Source organism: Pagrus major, chromosome 8 (genome assembly GCF_040436345.1).
Source record: "Pagrus major chromosome 8, Pma_NU_1.0".
Lineage (NCBI taxonomy): Eukaryota > Metazoa > Chordata > Actinopteri > Spariformes > Sparidae > Pagrus > Pagrus major.
The window spans coordinates 24,431,051-24,451,729 of record NC_133222.1 but is presented as its reverse complement, the minus strand read 5'-3'; the positions used below and the strand labels follow the sequence as shown (position 1 = coordinate 24,451,729).

At 35.7% G+C, this 20,679-nt stretch overlaps 1 protein-coding gene across 1 annotated transcript in view; it reads right to left on the bottom strand.

Moving 5' to 3' along the window:
• The window catches only part of carmil2 (capping protein regulator and myosin 1 linker 2), a 109,205-nt gene that overhangs the window by 70,636 nt on the left and 17,890 nt on the right, over positions 1–20,679 (bottom strand). The window contains 9 exon segments of the mRNA XM_073471216.1: positions 1,098–1,175; positions 1,799–1,908; positions 2,177–2,263; positions 2,493–2,587; positions 3,932–4,020; positions 4,852–4,927; positions 5,029–5,102; positions 5,267–5,337; positions 5,674–5,771. Coding sequence (XP_073327317.1) covers positions 1,098–1,175; positions 1,799–1,908; positions 2,177–2,263; positions 2,493–2,587; positions 3,932–4,020; positions 4,852–4,927; positions 5,029–5,102; positions 5,267–5,337; positions 5,674–5,771 — 778 coding nt within the window.

Genomic DNA, 20,679 nt, shown 5'->3' with positions numbered 1-20,679 from the left:
AAGACACCACAGAGCTCTGAGACGAAAAGTGGCGATGTGAGCTGGCGTTTTTGTGCGACATAACGAAACATGTCACTGCGCTAAACCTCCAGCTTCAGGGACGAGGACGTGTGATCACAGACATGTATGATGCAATGAGAGCTTTCCAAGCAAAGTTGCGCCTGTGGGAGACTCAGATACAGCAAGGAAACTTTAGTCACTTTCCGTGTTGCCAAACACACCGCAATTTGCTGATAAAATGGGCGCACTTGGCACAGAGTTCATGCGGCGATTTTCCGACTTGGCAGCTCAGAAATTTAAATTTGAACTGTTCAGCAATCCATTTGCAGTTGATGTAGAAAGAGCACCTGTAAACCTTCAAGTGGAGCTGATAGACCTCCAGTGTAATAATACACTCAAGGCAAAGTATGACTCTGTGGGCGCTGCACAGTTTCCAAGCTTCATCCCTCCAACAATGCCTCTACTCTATCTACATGCTGCTCAAATGCTCTGCATGTTTGGTAGCACATACCTATGTCAGCAGCTTTTCTCTGTGATGAAGATGAACAAAAACCCACAAAGGAATCGTCTCACTGATGCACACCTTCACTCCATCTTGAGGGTTTCCACAGCACAAAACCTAACCCCAAACATTGATGAACTGGCAGCCAAGAAAAGGTGCCAAAGGTGCCAAGCATCTGGCTCTAGCACATAAATAAGTTTTCCTTCTGCACTTGCATCCAATAGCCTGTTTATCCTATTTAATAAATGTTGACTCTGTTTGGCCCTCGACATAGTCCTGGTTTTTAATTTTGGCCCTCTCTGTGATTGAGTTTGACACCCCTGCTAAGTGTTCTCTTTCACTGTCTCAGCCCAGAGGTCACTACATGGTGACTGGTTGTATGCTAGAGGGTTTGCTTTAGAGCCCAGACAGTAACAAACCTAGCTCTAACAATAACGGCACATGAAAGCACAACTTTACTAAGATGAAAATCATTTTGACCTCCTTAGCTGAAGGCGAGCTGATTTTCAAAAATGTTTGATTATTTATATTAAGTCACCAGCCTTAGACAAAAGGTGTGGATATGTTTGTACTGTATGAAATGTCTCTCACTGACCGTGTCCAGAGGGCAGTTGGTGTCACTGAGGTCCAAATGAGTAAGAGAGTTAGTACTGGACAAGAACTTGAAGAGAAACTGCAAGACAGAAGACACACACACATAATGTATATACAAAGTGTGGAATATATGTTGAAGATGTTTCAGCATGGTTTGCTGAAGTGTAGCTGAAAAGTAAATTAAATGTTATTATCATGAACCAATGTGACATGTAGAAGGTCCATCCCTACACACACACACACACACACACACACACACACACACACACAGCCCACTTCTTGCAAAAAATTGTATAAAGTAGATCCCAGCAACAGTTATTTAATTCAAATAAGAAAAGGTTTGAAAGAGCACAGCCCAGAGAGAGAGACTGATGTGCTCGCTGTCATTCAGAGAGAACATGATGCATATCTTCCAGAGAAAAGATGCATCATCATTCTTTTAACCTATTTATATCATTAATGTAAAGCATACTCATCACATTGAAAAAATCCTTATTTGTGATTAAAATAATGGTTGTTGGTAATGTATTAGTGACCCCACAGTATTGTGATTATACTGCTTTCATGGGAGCTCAGACCCACGACCTTATGGGAGCTCAGCTCTTAAGCCTCCAAATAATACTCGCTTTCATCCGCATGTCTGCAGGTGAACATTCTTCAAACGTAAAAATTATAGACACACACAGAGAGAGCAGAATGTACCGTGGCCTCTTCAGTAACCAGGCTGCCGGGGTTACCAGACAGGTCGAGGTGGGTCAAAGATGCTGAGAACAGCTGAGTGCAGGATAACAACTGACTCAGACAGCCAAGACCTGGAAATACATGGATCAGACCAGCGATACAGTGATCATGATTTTGGAGGTGGATGTGTCATATAGTACACTGTCTGGGGCGATATCTGCCTCCTCTTTAACCTCCACCTTCATACTGCTCTTAGAACTATAAAGGCATATATAAATATATGGTAAAAAACAGACCAATGTGAGCATGTTGTAATATTTATTGTAGGTGTGTGTGTGTGTGTGTGTGTGTATGTGTGTGTGTGTGTGTGTGTGTGTGTGTTTGTGTGTGTGCGTGTACCTCTAGCAGTCATTGATACCCGGGACAGAGAGAGGTGCTTAAGTCCTTTAGCTAGACTCCCCAACTCCTGACTGAGAGCTATTACACCTAGAAGAGAACACACACACACACACACACACACACACACAGAACATGTCTACAATCCAGTGTTGGTACTGATTTAAACAAATACTGCAGCCACCCACTTCACTAGCTGACAAAACTTCACATAGGAAGTAAACTGGTTACTTGGCTCAAGATGCAACACGGCTTAGACATACTGGTCTATTGTAATATTGTGCTTCTACCACTCAGGTGTGATATTTAAAAAGCCCACCTTTATCTTCAATTGGATTTCCTGAGAGGTTGATTGATTGCAGGGTAGAGGAGGTGTGCTCCCGCAGGGCAGCTGCCAATTTAATTGCAAAGTCTCTGCAGCAGAAAACAAGGTTACTTCTCAATCTCAGTCAATCTTTAAATTACAATAGAAACAGTGTGCTTAGATTTGCATATTAAAGATGGAGTTCAAACATTTCTTGAGGTATATTTCCCAAACCCTGTGGTTCAGTGTCTCTTGGATGATCTGACAGTGTGCATATTCAAATCATCAGCTGACAGAACACCCTAACAGAACACCCTAACGACACACTGATGCCAAAAACAGTAAAATATCTGAGCTATTTCTTGCTAATTACTAATGTTCCCAAAGTAAATATAAAGGTAAATAATATATAAAAATGTTGTGATACACAATATATATCTCAATATTTTGAAATCTTCCCAAAAGCATTCTTTTTGACCAAATACCAAATATATTGTGACAATATTGTAGGGATGACTATTGGTACTTTCACAAAATATAAACACAATGAGATTTTTGATAAAAAGGTAATCAGTAATGTGGATGTGATGACTAAAAGTATTATCCACTGGGGGTTTTGTTTGTGCGATTCATTCATGCGTCATTTTGTTTTCTGTTGTTTTGTCATGAATACTTTCATACAGAAAGTGAATATTATGTGGTGAAAAAGCGACAGCATTTTTTTCTGAACAAGGTCTATTTTTCTGAGCTTCCACTGCACGAATGTCAACCAATCATGTTGCCAAAACGGACGAAACAACTCATAACGATGGTGGACCTGTTTATTATTTACATTTGTCATCACACAGTATTATATAACACAAGGACATCTGTGCTTTGTTTGCATACTGGAGCATACCATCGGAAATTTGCCTTGCTTTGGGTATGAATAGCTTTCATGCAAAGTATTTGCAGACAGTTAATTCACAGTAAATTCACATTTAAGTGTTGTATATTCATCACGTCACTGGTGTGTAAAGGCCTTAAACACCTCTTGTCTAAGTAGTAGCAGGAATCGTGCAACACGTTCATAACTGGGGGTCAGGATCACCACCAATCATTACACACTTGACACAAACCCTGTTTTAATCGTGCAAGCACAAAGACCGGGTCGCATTTTGTGGCCATCTCCAATCATACCTGCTATTTAGGTGCAGCAACCCACTGTGCAAATGACAAGTGTAAGCAGCGCTTCAGCTGTTTGCTATTTTCCTGACCTTGAAATTCTGTGTCCAGTTGTGTGGTATTTTATAGAAAGAGGTAGAAGCTTCATTGAAATGAGGCAGCTCAGAGCAAGTTGTTTGTTGAAATGCACCTTTACAAGTCTTGTTGAGGAAAATGTTTACTTACTCTGCCTACCTGCAAACGCTAGATAATATACCTACAAATCTGCACAGAGTCACAAACAAACTCACAGTTTGAGTCCGCTGGCCTCCAGTGAGAGCTCCTCCAAACTGGGAGATCTGGACAGCAGGAAGGTCAGCTGCTGCTGGACGTCTACTGACTGAGGGCACAAAGACACAGAGACAGACAGTCCAAAACAATTTCCCAGACTGGCATTCCCAAATTTAATCTTTACGGTTCCACACAATGAGTGAAAACTATTAAGAGCAGAGTAATACATCTCCATGTTTCTGTCTGTTAAAGGAGAGTTTTGCTCGCTACTGTCACGAAATGTTTGCTCATAGTGGGAACTGTTGGGTCTCAATAGATAAAACGTATTTACATTTTTACCCCAGTATGAAACTCCAGTGACGTGAGACCAGGACAAGTTGATCAGCTGCAGCATCCACTCAGTAACAAATATCCAATAAGGGGGCGTTGTGGGCATGGTGGGTGTGTTGGTGTGTCACTCCTCACATCACAAATAAGAACTTAGGAACGACTTACGTGTTTGTGGACCTGAACAACATCAAGCGATGAGTGAGGAGATATCAAATAAGAGAGTTGGGATATACCCCATGTATTCATTCTGGTTCCCTTATAGGTCATGTGACCACAACGAGGCAGCTGATGAGTTCATGATGAAACATATTTTGCTTTTCACTCTCCCTAATGGGTCATCACTAGTTTGATAATGTCTATAGAATTGCATGGCCTGTGCGTTGTGCTACTAATACTCCTTTGAGCCAAATCTTCACATTGTGAATATGGTATAAATCTCACTTTTTAGTCAGTGTGGGCATTTCTATGAAATGGACTTGTAAACGTTGTCTACATGCATCAAATGACATGATTTTTTTGAAAAGCCTGGATTCAAGAGAACAAACCCTTTGACAATTCTTAAACAACAGAAGAAGACATACCAATTAACCAAAAAGAAAGCATAATGTACCAGTTTGAGCTCTTTGCAGTAGATCTTGGTAAACCACTGATTGAAAGACAGAGCTGCTACTGCTAATGCCAAGTCCCTGAGAGAAGAAGAGAGAAGAAACAATGAGAAACGAGAAGAGGAATGTTAACAGAGTGTGTAAGGTAAGAGTGGCTCAGACAGCACAGTACTCAATCACACCTGCTGTCTAAGTGGCTGAAGTCCTGCAGGTTGAACTGTCTCCAGTTGTTGATGTTGTAGATGTTGTCAACATCCTGTGAAAACAGTTAGCCATGCTTTATTTAGTTAGATATAATTTATTTAGATACACTAATGCTAACAAGTTCCACTTAAGGAATTCGTGGCAAAGTATTTCCTTGTTAGGTTTGGTAAACATGGCATATTAAAGTGTTTATGCCCCTTTACAGTAGTGACTCACCCACTGGATCTCCTCTCTAAATGGCATCTCATTGAAATCACACAGAGCAGCGTAGGTATCAGAGAATCCTCCTGGGAAACACACAGTCAAACACTATCTGTCTGCAAACACATGAGCTTCCATGAAACACAAATGGTGATGGTCAGCTGATACAGACACCAGTCTGTTAAAAAGCTGACAGTGTCATCTATTGCTTAACAAAGTATGGCAAGTTAACAAATGGCTCTGTACATATCAACATAGACATTGATCCCCACCTCCTCCTGTACACATCTAAAAATGTCTCCTAATTGTCAGGCAAGCACCCTGCGGGGTAATTTACTGCCAATGGTGTGTGTGCATGCCTGTGCATGTGTGTGTGTGTGTGTGTGCAAAGTGCTCTGGATAAAAGTGCTACATTTCCATACCACAGGGGCCAGGCTGACTGTTGAGCTGCTCCTCTATCACAGCAGTCCGTGTGAGGAGTCTCCGCTGGAGATCTGGAGGAACCATCTTTAAAAGCTTCCTGGAGATTGAAGAACAAGAAATATACTGTCTAGGACTGACATGATACTGTTGAGTCTATAGTCTGCAAGGCTGTACTTTGACACACTTAGACATGCCGTGATTTGAACTAATGATATCATCAGCATGTAAACATACAGTGACTCTGCTAACATGATGATGTCTAGCAATGTTTGCTATGTTCACCATCTGAGTTTAGCATGTTAGCATGCTAACATTCTCTTTGCATGGAGTGGAGATTTATAAACTATGTAGTTTAACTATATACAGTATGTACCTATAACACTATTATTTGTTTTCTATTCAGACAACATGACAACCTTTTGATACTGTTCTACCACAATGTGGCAAGAACAATCCTGCACTATAAATGGCCATAATTCTTCCATGACATTAAGACACAAAACACACATTTGTAGTAAGCACAGCCTCATTCAATATCTGTTAATTAAGAATTATGTCCACAGACCTTAAGTCCTTGCAACATCTTCAAGTCACACACACAGTACTTACACATGGGCTTGAAACAATACAATATAAAAGCAGCACATATGATTTTAAAGGAGAGAATTATATGACAACTAAAAATAAAAAGATTCTACTAAGAGAGGGAAAATCAGTTTACCTAGCTGCACAATATGAGGGATACACAATGAAAACATCACTAAATATGGACACCATCTACACACACACACACACACGCACGCACACACACATATTTTTGTAATGTTAGGGTTAGGTTGCTCCCTTTTTTATTTTTAATTCATTTTTTGCTATTTGAGTGTTTCTTGTGTATTATACTAACATCTGTACCTTGTTGCTTTGGCAAATCAAAACCTTTGAAATCAATTACATTGAATAGAGAAGAGAGAGAGGGAGAGAGAGATTGTATTTTGGGTTATTGGCTGTAATAACCAATCTAGAAGGAAGCAGGTGTGCAATTTAAAGTACAGTAACTGCAATATAGCCTACTTCGGTGTCATCCAGGGAGAAAATCGCTTAGTGTTCTGAATTGTTGAGTAAGGGGGAACTTGATAAACTTTGTCAATCGCTGTCTACAACAAACAACTAATTCAAATTAATTGTTACCATAATACTGTCTACTTGACAGCATGTGCCTGTGATAATCAATTCCATCCTGAAGTATCCACTGACATGATGTATCTACTGACATGATCTGTCTACTGATATGGTGTATCAACTGACATGATGTATCTACTGACATGATCTGTCTACTGATATGATCTATCTACTGACATGATGTATCTACTGATATGATGTATCTACTGACATGATCTGTCTACTGATATGATGTATCTACTGACATGATCTATCTACTGATATGATGTATCTACTGATATGATGTATCTACTGACATAATCTATCTACTGATATGATGTGTCTACTGATATGATGTATCTACTGACATGATGTATCTACTGACATGATGTATCTACTGACATGATCTGTCTACTGATATGATGTATCTACTGACATAATCTATCTACTGATATGATGTATCTACTGACATGATCTATCTACTGATATGATGTATCTACTGATATGATGTATCTACTGACATAATCTATCTACTGATATGATGTGTCTACTGATATGATGTATCTACTGACATGATGTATCTACTGACATGATGTATCTACTGACATGATCTGTCTACTGATATGATGTATCTACTGACCTAATCTATCTACTGATATGATGTATCTGGGTTGCTGACATGACATGTATTTTTCACTGTCACAGAAGATAAAAATGCATATAATTAGTAATGTAGTCATTTAAAATACAGTATATGGTTAAACATTTATTTGTTTTACATGGACCTGTTGCTATAAAAACTGCTTTGTTATTAGATTTTTTAAATTTTTGAGTCAAATCTCAAAATTGTCCTATGGTGTGACTGTCACATGCATAGTTAAATAAATTACAACTTTTATAAGTTTTTTTTTAAAAGCATAAAATGTTTATAAATAAGTCAGGCATAATTTTACAAGTGTTTATTTTAATAAATGGCAATCATTTTTTTCATCCATATATTTCTAAATGCATAGGAACTTGATACATTTTGTCACAAAAAAACATGTCCTTCAGTGTGACACCTTATTCTGATTTTAAATTGGGCAATTCCACAAACAACTTTATTTAATTGAAGGACCCCATTCAAATCCCTGTTACTGAAGCCTCCTATGAAGCCAATGACATGAGTACATGGTAAGTTCTTGTCTCAGCATTATTCAAATATTTTACTTTTTCCGAACCACTATGAAAGTGTTCAGTTTTGTTGTCCTTTGGTGTGACGTCACTAAATGATATTTTTCCAATTAAAAACTGTTGGTTAAACTACAATTATGGAAAATTATACAAATGCTAACTGCTAACTGCTAAAGACAGGTTAGCTAGGAATAGCATGGTCATTAACTCACACAAAAGGCTGAAATGTCCTTTAGTGTGACAGAAATGTACTTTGGTGTGACACCTTTAGCTGTCACACCGAAGGACACATATGTCACACCGGAGGACAAGGTCTCTTTAAGAAGCATTTTAAACAATTTAATAAGATTTTTTTTAAAACAATTTTTATTCCCTTGACCATTTTCAGTGTTTTTAAATGCAATAGCTACATTAATTAAAATATTTTCTGTTTTGTCCTTTAGTGTGACATAATGTCCTATGGTGTAACACACATAAAAGAACCAAAAATGTATTTGTATGTCAAAAAATATCTTAAAAAAAGGTTGAGTACTGCATTAAGGGGTATATAATCATCATTCAACTTGAATTATTATAATTTTTTCAACAGTTTTGAAAGGTTGACATCAAAGTTTGACTCGCATTTATTGCATTTATTGAAAACGTTCAACAAGTCTTGGGGAAAAAATAGTGTTATTCATAATTTCTCATCAAATAAATAACACTATATGAAAATAAGTGTCTCACAATAAAGATGAATCTGTCTCATGCTATTTGTGTAGTATTTAAGGTTTTTTTCCTTAATTTTTCACACCATAGGACAAATTTATGGTGCAGGTCAGAGAAGATGTTCAAAAAAACAGTGAAATAATTGAAAAAGTTAGTGATCACTTATATATTCTCAAATATCAGATTTCAAACTACATGAATATATATATATATATTTTCGTCAAAAAATGTGTTTTACAAAAGAATGATTTTTGCTTCTTATTTGTCAACAACCCATCTACTGACATAATCTATCTACTGATATGATGTATCTACTGACATGATGTGTCTACTGATATGATGTATCTACTGACATGATGTGTCTACTGATATGATGTATCTACTGACAATCTATCTACTGACATGATGTATCTACTGACATGATGTATCTACTGACATGATCTATCTACTGACATAATCTATCTACTGACATAATCTATCTACTGACATAATCTATCTACTGACATGATGCATCTACTGACAATCTATCTACTGACATGATGTATCTACTGACAATCTATCTACTGACATGATGCATCTACTGACATAATCTATCTACTGACATGATATATCTACTGACATAATCTATCTACTGACATGATGCATCTACTGACATAATCTATCTACTGACATGATGTATCTACTGACATGATGCATCTACTGAAATAATCTATCTACTGACATGATGTATCTACTGACATAATCTATCTACTGACATGATGTATCTACTGACATGATATTTCTACTGGCATGATGTGTCTACTGACATGATGTATCTACTGATATGATCTATCTACTGACATGATGTATCTACTGACATAATCTATCTACTGACATGATGTATCTACTGACATAATCTATCTACTGACAAGATGTATCTACTGACATAATCTATCTACTGACATGATGTATCTACTGACATGATCTATCTACTGACATGATCTATCCACTGACATGATGTGTCTACTGACATAATCTATCGACTGATATGATGTGTCTACTGACATAATCTATCTACTGATATGATGTGTCTACTGATATGATGTGTCTGTCTACTGATATGATGTATCTACTGACATAATCTATCTACTGACATGATGTATTTACTGACATAATCTATCTACTGATATGATGTGTCTACTGACATGATGTGTCTGTCTACTGATATGATGTATCTACTGACATAATCTATCTACTGACATGATATTTCTACTGGCATGATGTGTCTACTGACATGATGTATCTACTGATATGATCTATCTACTGACATGATGTATCTACTGACATGATGTATCTACTGACATAATCTATCTACTGACATGATGTATCTACTGACATAATCTATCGACTGATATGATGTGTCTACTGACATAATCTATCTACTGATATGATGTGTCTACTGATATGATGTGTCTGTCTACTGATATGATGTATCTACTGACATAATCTATCTACTGACATGATGTATTTACTGACATAATCTATCTACTGATATGATGTGTCTACTGATATGATGTGTCTGTCTACTGATATGATGTATCTACTGACATAATCTATCTACTGACATGATGTATCTACTGACATGATATTTCTACTGGCATGATGTGTCTACTGACATGATGTATCTACTGACATGATGTATCTACTGATATGATCTATCTACTGACATGATGTATCTACTGACATGATGTATCTACTGACATAATCTATCTACTGACATGATGTATCTACTGACATAATCTATCTACTGACAAGATGTATCTACTGACATAATCTATCTACTGACATGATGTATCTACTGACATGATCTATCTACTGACATGATGTATCTACTGACATGATCTATCTACTGACATGATGTGTCTACTGACATAATCTATCGACTGATATGATGTGTCTACTGACATAATCTATCTACTGATATGATGTGTCTACTGATATGATGTGTCTGTCTACTGACATGATCTATCTACTGACATAATCTATCTACTGACATAATCTATCTACTGACATGATCTATCTACTGACATGATGCATCTACTGACAATCTATCTACTGACATGATGTATCTACTGACAATCTATCTACTGACATGATGCATCTACTGACATAATCTATCTACTGACATGATATATCTACTGACATAATCTATCTACTGACATGATGCATCTACTGACATAATCTATCTACTGACATGATGTATCTACTGACAATCTATCTACTGAAATAATCTATCTACTGACATGATGTATCTACTGACATAATCTATCTACTGACATGATGTATCTACTGACAATCTATCTACTGACATAATCTATCTACTGACATGATGCATCTACTGACATAATCTATCTACTGACATAATCTATCTACTGACATAATCTATCTACTGATATGATCTATCTACTGACATGATGTATCTACTGACATGATGTATCTACTGACATGATCTATCTACCGACATGATCTATCTACTGACATGATGTATCTACTGACATAATCTATCTACTGACATGATGTATCTACTGACATGATATTTCTACTGACATGATGTGTCTACTGACATGATGTATCTACTGACATAATCTATCTACTGACATGATCTATCAACTGACATGATCTATCAACTGACATGATGTATCTACTGACATAATCTATCTACTGATATGATGTATCTACTGACATGATCTATCTACTGACATGATGCATCTACTGACATGATGTATCTACTGACATAATCTATCTACTGACATGATGTATCTACTGACATAATCTATCTACTGACAAGATGTATCTACTGATATGATGTGTCTGTCTACTGATATGACGTATCTACTGACATAATCTATCTACTGACATGATGTATCTACTAACATCATCTATCTACTGACATAATCTATCTACTGACATGATGTATCTACTGACATGATGTATCTACTGACATAATCTATCTACTGACATGATGTATCTACTGACATAATCTATCTACTGACATGATGTATCTACTGACATAATCTATCTACTGACATGATGTATCTACTGACATAATCTATCTACTGACATGATGTATCTACTGACATCATCTATCTACTGACATCATCTATCTACTGACATGATGTATCTACTGACATGATCTATCTACTGACATGATCTATCTACTGATATGATGTATCTACTGACATGATGTATCTACTGACATAATCTATCTACTGACATAATCTATCTACTGACATGATCTATCTACTGACATGATGTATCTACTGACATGATGTGTCTACTGACATGATTTGTCTACTGACATGATTTCTCTACTGACATGATCTATCTACTGACATGATCTATCTACTGACATAATCTATCTACTGACATAATCTATCTACTGACATAATCTATCTACTGATATGATGTATCTATTGATATGATGTATCTACTGACATGATGTATCTACTGACATAATCTATCTACTGACATAATCTATCTACTGACATGATGCATCTACTGACATAATCTATCTACTGACATGATGTATTTACTGACATAATCTATCTACTGATATGATGTGTCTACTGATATGATGTGTCTGTCTACTGATATGATGTATCTACTGACATAATCTATCTACTGACATGATGTATCTACTGACATGATATTTCTACTGGCATGATGTGTCTACTGACATGATGTATCTACTGATATGATGTATCTACTGACATGATGTATCTACTGACATGATGTATCTACTGACATAATGTATCTACTGACATAATCTATCTACTGACACGATGTATCTACTGACACAATCTATCTACTGACACGATGTATCTACTGACACAATCTATCTACTGACATGATGTATCTACTGACACGATGTATCTACTGACATGATCTATCTACTGACATGATGTATTTACTGACATGATGTATCTACTGACATAATCTATCGACTGATATGATGTGTCTACTGATATGATGTGTCTGTCTACTGATATGATGTATCTACTGACATAATCTATCTACTGATATGATGTATCTACTGACATAATCTATCTACTGATATGATATGTCTACTGATATGATGTGTCTGTCTACTGATATGATGTATCTACTGACATGATGTATCTACTGACAATCTATCTACTGACATGATGTATCTACTGACATAATCTATCTACTGACATGATGCATCTACTGACATAATCTATCTACTGACATAATGTGTCTACTGACATGATGTGTCTACTGACATTGTGTCTACTGACATAATCTATCTACTGATATGATGTGTCTACTGACAATCTATCTACTGACATGATGTGTCTACTGACATAATCTATCGACTGATATGATGTGTCTACTGACATAATCTATCTACTGATATGATGTGTCTACTGATATGATGTGTCTGTCTACTGACATGATCTATCTACTGACATAATCTATCTACTGACATAATCTATCTACTGACATGATCTATCTACTGACATGATGCATCTACTGACAATCTATCTACTGACATGATGTATCTACTGACAATCTATCTACTGACATGATGCATCTACTGACATAATCTATCTACTGACATGATATATCTACTGACATAATCTATCTACTGACATGATGCATCTACTGACATAATCTATCTACTGACATGATGTATCTACTGACAATCTATCTACTGAAATAATCTATCTACTGACATGATGTATCTACTGACATAATCTATCTACTGACATGATGTATCTACTGACAATCTATCTACTGACATAATCTATCTACTGACATGATGCATCTACTGACATAATCTATCTACTGACATGATGTATTTACTGACATAATCTATCTACTGATATGATCTATCTACTGACATGATGTATCTACTGACATGATGTATCTACTGACATGATCTATCTACCGACATGATCTATCTACTGACATGATGTATCTACTGACATAATCTATCTACTGACATGATGTATCTACTGACATGATATTTCTACTGACATGATGTGTCTACTGACATGATGTATCTACTGACATAATCTATCTACTGACATGATCTATCAACTGACATGATCTATCAACTGACATGATGTATCTACTGACATAATCTATCTACTGATATGATGTATCTACTGACATGATCTATCTACTGACATGATGCATCTACTGACATGATGTATCTACTGACATAATCTATCTACTGACATGATGTATCTACTGACATAATCTATCTACTGACAAGATGTATCAACTGATATGATGTGTCTGTCTACTGATATGACGTATCTACTGACATAATCTATCTACTGACATGATGTATCTACTAACATCATCTATCTACTGACATAATCTATCTACTGACATGATGTATCTACTGACATGATGTATCTACTGACATAATCTATCTACTGACATGATGTATCTACTGACATGATGTATCTACTGACATAATCTATCTACTGACATGATGTATCTACTGACATAATCTATCTACTGACATGATGTATCTACTGACATAATCTATCTACTGACATGATGTATCTACTGACATCATCTATCTACTGACATAATCTATCTACTGACATGATGTATCTACTGACATGATCTATCTACTGACATGATCTATCTACTGACATGATCTATCTACTGATATGATGTATCTACTGACATGATGTATCTACTGACATAATCTATCTACTGACATAATCTATCTACTGACATGATCTATCTACTGACATGATGTATCTACTGACATAATCTATCTACTGACATGATGTGTCTACTGACATGATTTGTCTACTGACATGATTTCTCTACTGACATGATCTATCTACTGACATGATCTATCTACTGACATAATCTATCTACTGACATAATCTATCTACTGATATGATGTATCTATTGATATGATGTATCTACTGACATGATGTATCTACTGACATAATCTATCTACTGACATGATCTATCTACTGACATGATGTATCTACTGACATGATCTATCTACTGACATGATCTATCTACTGACATGATGTATCTACTGACATAATCTATCTACTGACATGATGTATCTACTGACATGATATTTCTACTGACATGATGTGTCTACTGACATGATGTATCTACTGACATAATCTATCTACTGACATGATATATCTACTGACATGATGTATCTACTGACAATCTACTGACATGATGTATCTACTGACATCATCTATCTACTGACATGATCTATCTACTGACATGATGTATCTACTGACATAATCTATCTACTGACATAATCTATCTACTGACATGATGTATCTACTGACATAATCCATCTACTGACATGATGTATCTACTGACATGATGTATCTACTGACATGATTTGTCTACTGACTTGACGTATCTACTGACATAATCTATCTACTGACATGATGTATCTACTGACATGATATTTCTACTGGCATGATGTGTCTACTGACATGATGTATCTACTGATATGATCTATCTACTGACATGATGTATCTACTGACATGATGTATCTACTGACATAATCTATCTACTGACATGATGTATCTACTGACATAATCTATCTACTGACAAGATGTATCTACTGACATAATCTATCTACTGACATGATGTATCTACTGACATGATCTATCTACTGACATGATCTATCCACTGACATGATGTGTCTACTGACATAATCTATCGACTGATATGATGTGTCTACTGACATAATCTATCTACTGATATGATGTGTCTACTGATATGATGTGTCTGTCTACTAATATGATGTATCTACTGACATAATCTATCTACTGACATGATGTATTTACTGACATAATCTATCTACTGATATGATGTGTCTACTGACATGATGTGTCTGTCTACTGATATGATGTATCTACTGACATAATCTATCTACTGACATGATGTATCTACTGACATGATATTTCTACTGGCATGATGTGTCTACTGACATGATGTATCTACTGACATGATGTATCTACTGATATGATCTATCTACTGACATGATGTATCTACTGACATGATGTATCTACTGACATGATGTATCTACTGACATAATCTATCTACTGACATGATGTATCTACTGACATAATCTATCGACTGATATGATGTGTCTACTGACATAATCTATCTACTGATATGATGTGTCTACTGATATGATGTGTCTGTCTACTGATATGATGTATCTACTGACATAATCTATCTACTGACATGATGTATTTACTGACATAATCTATCTACTGATATGATGTGTCTACTGATATGATGTGTCTGTCTACTGATATGATGTATCTACTGACATAATCTATCTACTGACATGATGTATCTACTGACATGATATTTCTACTGGCATGATGTGTCTACTGACATGATGTATCTACTGATATGTGTGTACTGATATGATGTGTCTGTCTACTGACATGATCTATCTACTGACATAATCTATCTACTGACATAATCTATCTACTGACATGATCTATCTACTGACATGATGCATCTACTGACAATCTATCTACTGACATGATGTATCTACTAACATCATCTATCTACTGACATAATCTATCTACTGACATGATGTATCTACTGACATGATGTATCTACTGACATAATCTATCTACTGACATGATGTATCTACTGACATGATGTATCTACTGACATAATCTATCTACTGACATGATGTATCTACTGACATAATCTATCTACTGACATAATCTATCTACTGACATGATGTATCTACTGACATCATCTATCTACTGACACCATCTATCTACTGACATAATCTATCGACTGATATGATGTGTCTACTGACATAATCTATCTACTGATATGATGTGTCTACTGATATGATGTGTCTGTCTACTGATATGATGTATCTACTGACATAATCTATCTACTGACATGATGTATTTACTGACATAATCTATCTACTGATATGATGTGTCTACTGATATGATGTGTCTGTCTACTGATATGATGTATCTACTGACATAATCTATCTACTGACATGATGTATCTACTGACATGATATTTCTACTGGCATGATGTGTCTACTGACATGATGTATCTACTGACATGATGTATCTACTGATATGATCTATCTACTGACATGATGTATCTACTGACATGATGTATCTACTGACATAATCTATCTACTGACATGATGTATCTACTGACATAATCTATCTACTGACAAGATGTATCTACTGACATAATCTATCTACTGACATGATGTATCTACTGACATGATCTATCTACTGACATGATCTATCTACTGACATGATGTGTCTACTGACATAATCTATCGACTGACATAATCTATCTACTGACATGATGTGTCTACTGACATAATCTATCGACTGACATAATCTATCGACTGATATGATGTGTCTACTGACATAATCTATCTACTGATATGATGTGTGTACTGATATGATGTGTCTGTCTACTGACATGATCTATCTACTGACATAATCTATCTACTGACATAATCTATCTACTGACATGATCTATCTACTGACATGATGCATCTACTGACAATCTATCTACTGACATGATGTATCTACTAACATCATCGATCTACTGACATAATCTATCTACTGACATGATGTATCTACTGACATGATGTATCTACTGACATAATCTATCTACTGACATGATGTATCTACTGACATGATGTATCTACTGACATAATCTATCTACTGACATGATGTATCTACTGACATAATCTATCTACTGACATAATCTATCTACTGACATGATGTATCTACTGACATCATCTATCTACTGACATCATCTATCTACTGACACCATCTATCTACTGACATGATCTATCTACTGACATGATCTATCTACTGATATGATGTATCTACTGACATGATGTATCTACTGACATAATCTATCTACTGACATAATCTATCTACTGACATGATCTATCTACTGACATGATCTATCTACTGACATGATGTATCTACTGACATGATGTGTCTACTGACATGATGTGTCTACTGACATGATTTGTCTACTGACATGATTTGTCTACTGACATGATCTATCTACTGACATGATCTATCTACTGACATAATCTATCTACTGACATAATCTATCTACTGATATGATGTATCTACTGACATGATGTATCTACTGACATAATCTATCTACTGACATGATGTATCTACTGACATGATATTTCTACTGACATGATGTGTCTACTGACATGATGTATCTACTGACATAATCTATCTACTGACATGATATATCTACTGACATGATGTATCTACTGACAATCTACTGACATGATGTCTCTACTGACATCATCTATCTACTGACATGATGTATCTACTGACATGATCTATCTACTGACTTAATCTATCTACTGACATAATCTATCTACTGACACGATGTATCTACTGACACGATGTATCTACTGACACGATGTATCTACTGACATGATGTATCTACTGACATAATCTATCTACTGACATGATGTATCTACTGACATGATGTATCTTCTGACATAATCTATCTACTGACATGATGTATCTACTGACATAATCTATCTACTGACATAATCTATCTACTGACATGATGTATCTACTGACATGATGTATCTACTGACATAATCTATCTACTGACATGATGTATCTACTGACATAATCTATCTACTGACAAGATGTATCTACTGACATAATCTATCTACTGACATGATGTATCTACTGACATGATCTATCTACTGACATGATCTATCCACTGACATGATGTGTCTACTGACATAATCTATCGACTGATATGATGTGTCTACTGACATAATCTATCTACTGATATGTGTCTACTGATATGATGTGTCTGTCTACTGATATGATGTATCTACTGACATAATCTATCTACTGACATGATGTATTTACTGACATAATCTATCTACTGATATGATGTGTCTACTGATATGATGTGTCTGTCTACTGATATGATGTATCTACTGACATAATCTATCTACTGACATGATGTATCTACTGACATGATATTTCTACTGGCATGATGTGTCTACTGACATGATGTATCTACTGACATGATGTATCTACTGACATGATGTATCTACTGACATAATCTATCTACTGACATGATGTATCTACTGACATAATCTATCTACTGACAAGATGTATCTACTGACATAATCTATCTACTGACATGATGTATCTACTGACATGATGTATCTACTGACATGATCTATCTACTGACATGATCTATCTACTGACATGATGTGTCTACTGACATAATCTATCGACTGATATGATGTGTCTACTGACATAATCTATCTACTGATATGATGTGTCTACTGATATGATGTGTCTGTCTACTGATATGATGTATCTACTGACATAATCTCTCTACTGACATGATGTATTTACTGACATAATCTATCTACTGATATGATGTGTCTACTGATATGATGTGTCTGTCTACTGATATGATGTATCTACTGATATAATCTATCTACTGACATGATGTATCTACTGACATGATATTTCTACTGGCATGATGTGTCTACTGACATGATCTATCTACTGATATGATCTATCTACTGACATGATGTATCTACTGACATGATGTATCTACTGACATGATGTATCTACTGACATAATCTATCTACTGACATAATGTATCTACTGACATGATCTATCTACTGACACGATGTATCTACTGACATGATGTATCTACTGACATAATCTATCTACTGACATGATGTATCTACTGACATGATGTATCTACTGACATAATCTATCTACTGACATAATCTATCTACTGACATGATGTATCTACTGACATGATGTATCTACTGACACAATCTATCTACTGACACGATGTATCTACTGACACAATCTATCTACTGACACGATGTATCTACTGACACGATCTATCGACTGATATGATGTGTCTACTGATATGATGTGTCTGTCTACTGATATGATGTATCTACTGACATGATGTATCTACTGACAATCTATCTACTGACATGATGTATCTACTGACATAATCTATCTACTGACATGATGCATCTACTGACACCATCTATCTACTGACATGATCTATCTACTGACATGATCTATCTACTGATATGATGTATCTACTGACATGATGTATCTACTGACATAATCTATCTACTGACATAATCTATCTACTGACATGATCTATCTACTGACATGATCTATCTACTGACATGATGTATCTACTGACATAATCTATCTACTGACATGATGTGTCTACTGACATGATTTGTCTACTGACATGATTTGTCTACTGACATGATCTATCTACTGACATGATCTATCTACTGACATAATCTATCTACTGACATAATCTATCTACTGATATGATGTATCTACTGACATGATGTATCTACTGACATAATCTATCTACTGACATGATGTATCTACTGACATGATATTTCTACTGACATGATGTGTCTACTGACATGATGTATCTACTGACATAATCTATCTACTGACATGATATATCTACTGACATGATGTATCTACTGACAATCTACTGACATGATGTCTCTACTGACATCATCTATCTACTGACATGATGTATCTACTGACATGATCTATCTACTGACTTAATCTATCTACTGACATAATCTATCTACTGACACGATGTATCTACTGACACGATGTATCTACTGACACGATGTATCTACTGACATGATGTATCTACTGACATAATCTATCTACTGACATGATGTATCTACTGACATGATGTATCTTCTGACATAATCTATCTACTGACATGATGTATCTACTGACATAATCTATCTACTGACATAATCTATCTACTGACATGATGTATCTACTGACATGATGTATCTACTGACATAATCTATCTACTGACATGATGTATCTACTGACATAATCTATCTACTGACA